The sequence below is a fragment of the Phalaenopsis equestris genome, unplaced genomic scaffold (genome assembly GCF_001263595.1).
Source record: "Phalaenopsis equestris unplaced genomic scaffold, ASM126359v1 Scaffold000002, whole genome shotgun sequence".
NCBI classification, from domain to species: domain Eukaryota; kingdom Viridiplantae; phylum Streptophyta; class Magnoliopsida; order Asparagales; family Orchidaceae; genus Phalaenopsis; species Phalaenopsis equestris.
Genome location: NW_018164444.1, coordinates 3,229,044 through 3,236,333, shown reverse-complemented (window position 1 = coordinate 3,236,333; position 7,290 = coordinate 3,229,044). Strand labels below are relative to the sequence as shown.

The 7,290-nt window shown below is 33.6% G+C and overlaps 1 protein-coding gene across 1 annotated transcript in view; it reads right to left on the bottom strand.

The window, feature by feature from the left end:
* Positions 1-5,658: 5,658 nt before the first annotated feature.
* The window catches only part of LOC110036590, a 6,982-nt gene continuing 5,350 nt past the window's right edge, over positions 5,659-7,290 (bottom strand). The window contains exons 2-3 of the mRNA XM_020741075.1: positions 5,877-6,069; positions 5,659-5,757 (exon numbers count right to left, since the gene is read on the bottom strand). Of these exons, the coding sequence (XP_020596734.1) occupies positions 5,754-5,757; positions 5,877-6,069 (197 nt within the window). The 3' untranslated portion in view covers positions 5,659-5,753. The remainder of the gene's footprint in view (positions 5,758-5,876; positions 6,070-7,290) is intronic.

The window sequence follows — 7,290 nt, the reverse complement described above, 5'->3', positions numbered from 1 at the left end:
AATTTAGAAACACAATTACTCACCTCGATTGTCAAGCTAGGTTCTCAATTTTGAATAATTAGCTGGTCATTAGATAACATTTCTGTTGATTTATATTATCTAAAGAACAAAATTAAACTTCAAGATTCAACCAATTTCCGCCAGTCAAATTATTCTTTTAAATTAGTATAGAATTACTTACCTCGATATACGAACCAATCCTACGACGATCTTCTACACGTTTGCCCCGAACTTGACGCCTTAGGTAAGTAACCTGAAATCTATAAATATCTTAGAATTTTATAAATTTTCGGCTCATAAAGTAATTAAACCAAAAAAAAATGTTCTTACCTCAAATAAGCTTCTCGAAACAAGTTCGTCTTTCCGAAACTGCCAAATATTCTTCTATTTTCGCCTTAACACTTCAAATCTCCTTTCCCCTTTGATGACATCGTGCTAAAACCCCTACGAAGCTCGCAAACCACATTTACCACATCTGACGCAAGTTTGACGCCTCTGACGACTAAAGGAAATGAGAAATACAAGAAAAACGAGGCAAATCTCAACACGAAAACAAGATGAAGAAAATGAAGTCTCAAATGTCGCTAAAATCAGTTTGCACTTACCAATTTTGTCCTGGAACTCGGATTCGTGGCCTGCGGCACTTGGCAGGTCGCTCACTTCTTCTGCTCGCCACGGTACTGTAGCAAGTGTAGTGAAATCCTTACAAGCGAGGTGAACTGTAGATCACGAGTAAAAGAGAAACTGAGAGCGGAAAGTTTGGCACCCTGCAGCTCATGCAACTCAACTGAGTCGCTCACCCCTTTCTGTTTACGGCTATAGGTAGTGTTGCGATCGCAGCTTCCCCACCCTGGGCCTTCTGTCGAGCAAAAAGAGAGGGAGGGAGAGAAATATCGAGAGAAAGGAGGAGAAATTTCGAGAGCCTGGATGGAGGATTACCCTATTCAACACATATACGCATAGGTAAAGTCTATTGGGAACAATAATGTGAGATTAGTGATGATTAATTAAGGTTTAATTATGTTTAATTAACTTATAACTTCTGTTTTTTATAACTTTCAATTCATTCAAAATTTACATATATTATTGCATATTAAATTGATCAATTTTTAGAGTATAATTTTATGAAATTTTTTTTATTGAAATTCGAGGGATCTAAAATTTAGAGTGAATTTTCAGTCATTAAAATTTTTATCAAGTCTCTCCAAAATTGGTTATTACATTGCATACCTCCAAAATAAAAACCCCCATTTGGTTTTATTAGATTGAATCAATTGTGACGTTCCTTTCTAGGCATTGTCAACATTTTAATCGCATCTGCATGATCAGTTTTGTGACATGAATGATGTTTGAGAAATTTTGAATAGAATCAATACATATTGAATTAATTTTCTATTATTCGTAGACCTTCAACACCACTGAATTTGATTGAACTAATTTGCAATGCATTCATTAAGGTAAACATATATCAAGGTTGAGGCCCGAAGAATTTCAGGAGGATTATGTCATTGTATAGGCACATTGTTTGCTTATCTAGTCAACTTTTTCCAGCTTCCTATATTTTTTGAGTTTATTTTCAAGATCAATATGCAACAAATTGGTAAAGAAGCTAAAATTTTGGATCACTTTATGCAAGATCGCTTTGAAATAACTTAACTAGAGACCGAAACCACTATTCAGACTTTACAAACAATAAGATATGAAAAGTGAAGATAGCATTCACTAATATTTTAGCCTCTAATATTTCATATCGATGTTTTAATGGGTGTCTTTCTTTAGTTTTTCAAAGTAATCTGTGTGTCAATTCTTACATCAATACTTCAAAATAAGCTCGTTGGTGTTCTTTTGAGATCATTTCACATCTATCCGGTCAAAGTTAGCACCTACCACTTGATGATCCACACGAAATAATTTATGATAATTACTTATGGTATTTTATCACTACCGGTCTCTAGAAGTGAGTGATTTGTAGCTAAGAGAATCGAAGTGGGTATATAATATTTGATCTTTAAAAAGGGTAGAACTTGAAAAATCCTAGCATACTTGTCCATCTTATTTCTTTCTTAATATTTTCCATTTTTACTACATTACCATGTGGCAAAAAAACTAATAAAAATTACGCTGGGCATTCACATTGATTGAACTAATTTGCAATGCATTCATTAAAGTAAACATATATCAAGTTTGAGGCCAGAAGAATTTCAGGAGGATTATGTCATTGTATAGGCACATTGTTTGCTTATCTAGTCAACTTTTTCCAGCTTCCTATATTTTTTGAGTTTATTTTCAAGATCAATATGCAACAAATTGGTAAAGAAGCTAAAATTTTGGATCACTTTATGCAAGATCGCTTTGAAATAACTTAACTAGAGACCGAAACCACTATTCAGACTTTACAAACAATAAGATATGAAAAGTGAAGATAGCATTCACTAATATTTTAGCCTCTAATATTTCATATCGATGTTTTAATGGGTGTCTTTCTTTAGTTTTTCAAAGTAATCTGTGTGTCAATTCTTACATCAATACTTCAAAATAAGCTCGTTGGTGTTCTTTTGAGATCATTTCACATCTATCCGGTCAAAGTTAGCACCTACCACTTGATGATCCACACGAAATAATTTATGATAATTACTTATGGTATTTTATCACTACCGGTCTCTAGAAGTGAGTGATTTGTAGCTAAGAGAATCGAAGTGGGTATATAATATTTGATCTTTAAAAAGGGTAGAACTTGAAAAATCCTAGCATACTTGTCCATCTTATTTCTTTCTTAATATTTTCCATTTTTACTACATTACCATGTGGCAAAAAAACTAATAAAAATTACGCTGGGCATTCACAAAGTTAAATGGGTGATTGTTGAATAATTATTTGAGGTGAGATTTATAAAAGCACTTCTCCATTAATCCTAGTTTAGTGTTGATACATAAAAAAAAATGCACTTGATCAAGTACGAACCTCGATGCATTTTAAAATTTGATGAATTCTACGGTCAACTATAGAACCATCAGAACTCGAATTTCATCAAATTTCTAATCAAACTGAATGTTTTCATTAGTGCTTCACAGCATCAAAAGTGATTCAATCTGAACCCAAACAAGCATAAATCAAGCATTCGAAGCATAATAAGAATGTTTGAGAAATTGATTGGAGGATCAAATTATCCCTTATGTTAGCAAGTATATAATCAAATTGAGTGGTTCAGCAAAAAGAATCTAACAAGCTCATGAGAAAGCAATTTTGCCATCATTAAGACACTAAATGGCTTAAAAAAATGTCAAAACATAAGAAAATTGCTCATAATCATCTGATGGATGTTCTTAAAAGCAATAATATTTGTGAAAGATCTCACTTCTAAAATTTTTAAATAAGCCCTACTTTCCACATAAAAAGATAAGGAACTTGTTCTTGAAGTAGAAAACCTTATGAGAGCTCTGAGGCATTGAGATTTCCTAAGCTCAACCCATTCAGCATAAACGAACAACCACCACTAAGCCATTCTCAAATTCAGATCACCATCGCAATCATTGCATCGCCGTCACCATCACCACCGTTAACGTCAAACAACCAATGTTGATGAATCGTAGTCGTGTCGCTACTACATCCACCATCAGACCGTCGTCGCCATCAAATTGTTGTCATTACCTCCACCTCTGTCACGGAATCACCAATAAGCAGCTACCACTCACCGCCAAGCCACCATTACCATCATTATCATATCACCATCACCACCACAACAATTGGATCATCGTTGCCACCAAATTTTCTTTATCATGAAACTGCCATTACCACTGTAAGATTGCCATCACCACATCTTTGCCTTGTCGTCATGGTTGAACCACCTTCATTCGACTACTACAATCGAACAGTTATCATCTAACCAACGTCATTAGTCCATTGTCGTCGGACCAACACCATTAACTATATTGCCATCAAAAGTTTGCTTACATTAGATCTCTCAACCTCTATCACCCAGCTATAGCTTCCCGACTTTCATCGCCCAACAACAGTGTCTTTACAATAGTAGTCTGTCTAAACTTCCTGATCTCTATCTACGAACCCTAAACTTCTATCACCTAACTATAGTTGCCAGACATTCGGTGCCATGCTACAGTTGTTTGATAACAGTTTCCTAACCTCCTTCCCAGACTACGGTCTCCAAACTCTTGTTACTTGATTACACCAGCCCAACTATAATCACTTAATAGCATTCACCCATCTACAACTTCCTAACCTCAATCACCAGATTATGATACCGCAATTTCTATTGTCAAACAACAGTTTCCCGATATTTAACACCCAGCTACAATCACTTTATAGCAAATTTCTTACCATTGCTATCAAACTACAATCCCCTGACTACCGTCGACGGACTATGAATGTCTGACTTCCATTATCCAACAACAATCATTAAACCGCAATCACTCATTTATAGTCTTCTAATCATTGCCGATTCACTATGGCCATCTGGCCTCCGACACGCGTCAAACCAACCCCAACATCCTTCAACAACATCACCTAACAACATAAAATATTGATGCACAAGATTGTTGATATGGTAAAACTATGTCACTCACGTCAGGATAACAGTAAATTGCTAAGTCTCCTGACTCCTTTTCTCAAAGAATGAAGACTGAGCATTCCTCAAATGCTCTTTTGAAGACAACTCCATAACCTTCAGGCTTCTCCGACTCACATCGTAGAGCTCATTTTTCACGATTATACTTATTACAATTTCTCATTGCCTACCCTAAGTATGGGAAAAGAAGCCCTTTGTAAACTATAACACATACTAGTGGAATCAAAAGTTCATAATAATTATAAATTTTGAGGTGATTTGAAAAAATTTGAGTATTACAAATTAAAGTTTAGATATCAGATATGTAATATCAAAGAATCGTGTGGTGTGTATGTAAATCCCCTACTATATATCTCATTTAATTTTGATCTACTTTTCATTCAAAATATTTCATCAATCCAGCCAATCATCTCCTTCATCATTTCATGTCAGGCCACACGATTTCTTCTTTTCTGGGTTTTCCTCATAAAGACTAAGTGTCCCCTCCTTCAACTCTTCCTTTATCTGTGTTAAAGTTTCATATAATGTTAAAACATTAATCTCTCCCTCTACCACCATAAATTTTCTTGCACACAATTACTATGATATAAGATTAACTATATTATGCAATTTTCTTTTGAAAAATTAAAAGCCATGTTACCATCAATCTATTTTTTTATCTTATTCTTCTACATTAATGTTAACTATATACATCTTTTTGGAACATCCCTTATCATCTATTGTACATGCCCAAAGCATTAGTCAATTTACATTATATAATCTTCAGCATGTTCTAGTCATATAATATCTTTAATAATGATAATTTCTAACACTATTTTTCAAGTTGAATCACAGATTCACTTTAACACTCTCACCTATAATATAATAGAGTTACTTAGAAACATAAAAATAACAAAATTAAATGTTAATTATCAATGCATGATTTGAATAGAATAGATTCACACATTGAAGTTGACATATAACATATTCTTCCTTCAAAATTACAAAAAAGCTTAAGAGGATTGCATCATTGATGATAAATAAATTTCAAAAGATATTGGAAGTAGAATGTATCAGTTGAGAAAACAAACCATTCTCTGCGTAATCCATCCGGGTAGAAATAAGGTTCTTAATACTTTTCTTATGCAACAGTTTGCTTGACCATCCACATAACTCAATTAGAAGAACTGATTTATCTGTTGATTTCAAAAAAATTTCAAGTTCTTTCTGAGTGTACAGGTGCTTCAAAGGAACCTCTTCAGATTTAAGTGACATAAAATAATTTACTGAAAACAAGATCTTTTCAGCAGCAAACCTCCCATGGTACTTGTATGAAGTGGAATGGTGATAATAATACAATGTTATGTCATCAGCAGCTCCAAGCACGTCTGCTAGCATCTTCTGAGAATTTTTGTAAACAACCATTAACCTTAAATTGCCTAGTTTTCCCGGTTGATTAGCAACCAATTTTTCCAACTGCTTCATCAAAGATAGTGCCTCACCAGACCCTAGGGATAAATAAGCTTTATTAGTAATCCTGAAGAATAACAGCTGAACCATATACAAAAATAGTGTAAACTATGAATTATTCTACGAGTTTACAAAGCTGTGAAATCTTAGAAGGAGAAAGATGCTCCACATAATGCAGCGTGAGTGGTGTGTGTGTGTGATCTTTGAGTTTACACGTGACAGCAGCATCTAAGAAAATAAATAAAAACTCTAAGGAAGGCTTTATTTAATTTTTTTATTTCGTAATTTTCAAATTTTAGTTATTGGGACATGCTTATGAGAAAGGCATATGAGAAGGGGTGTCCTCATCATTAAAACGATTCATACTTTAGATATCTAGGTGGTTGACGTTTTATAAGACTGTCAAGTATTTGTAAGATGAGGGTTCATAGTCTAGGTATCTGTGTGTTGACTTTTTAATTAGACTGGCAAATATTTATAATATGAGGTGATCATAGTCTAGGTATCTTCGCGGATGACTTTTTTCTTAGACTGACAAATATTTCTAAGATGAGAGTTCCATTGCAATTCCGACTTGAAACCAGCAATCTTTTATTTTGTAGCATGTAGCAAATTTTGTTACTTATTCGAGGCCCTATGTTGCTTGTAATTGGAATTCTAATATTCCATATTGTTTGATTTCAAGAAGAATTATTTGTGGCTCGATTTCCCCTATTAAGTATTGGGGCGTAGGTCTTTTACAGATGAAAGTTTCACTAATTTCAACCTCATGATTTTGGGGCAGTGAATTTCCATTTGAAAGTTTGACATATGCAATGGTATTCAAGGCAATTAAAGTCAATTTGATTCAATATAATTTCTTGTTATAGTTTCAATATTTATGTAAGTAAGATTTGCTTTCTCTTTGAATGTAATACAAGTACGCTAAACCTAATTTCAAAGGAATTCATCTCATTGTATCTATGTGTGGCTTGCATTTCTTTATATTTTTTTTTCATTAACTAATTTCTTTTAAATAGCCGCTGGTATTCTTGATTTTGTTCAAACCTAACATAGTTGGAATTATAATTGTGGGGAATAATTGCAACTGCTAGTTAGTTTTGTGTGGTTCAAATAACTATTTAAATTCTTTGAATTTATTCAATCATTGTATTGTTGTATAAATTCTAATTCTCATATTTGTTGGTTTACAGCTAAATAAAATAATCTTTGATTAGTTGGTAATCGTTGATCTAGGAAATATTGATGCACAAGATTGT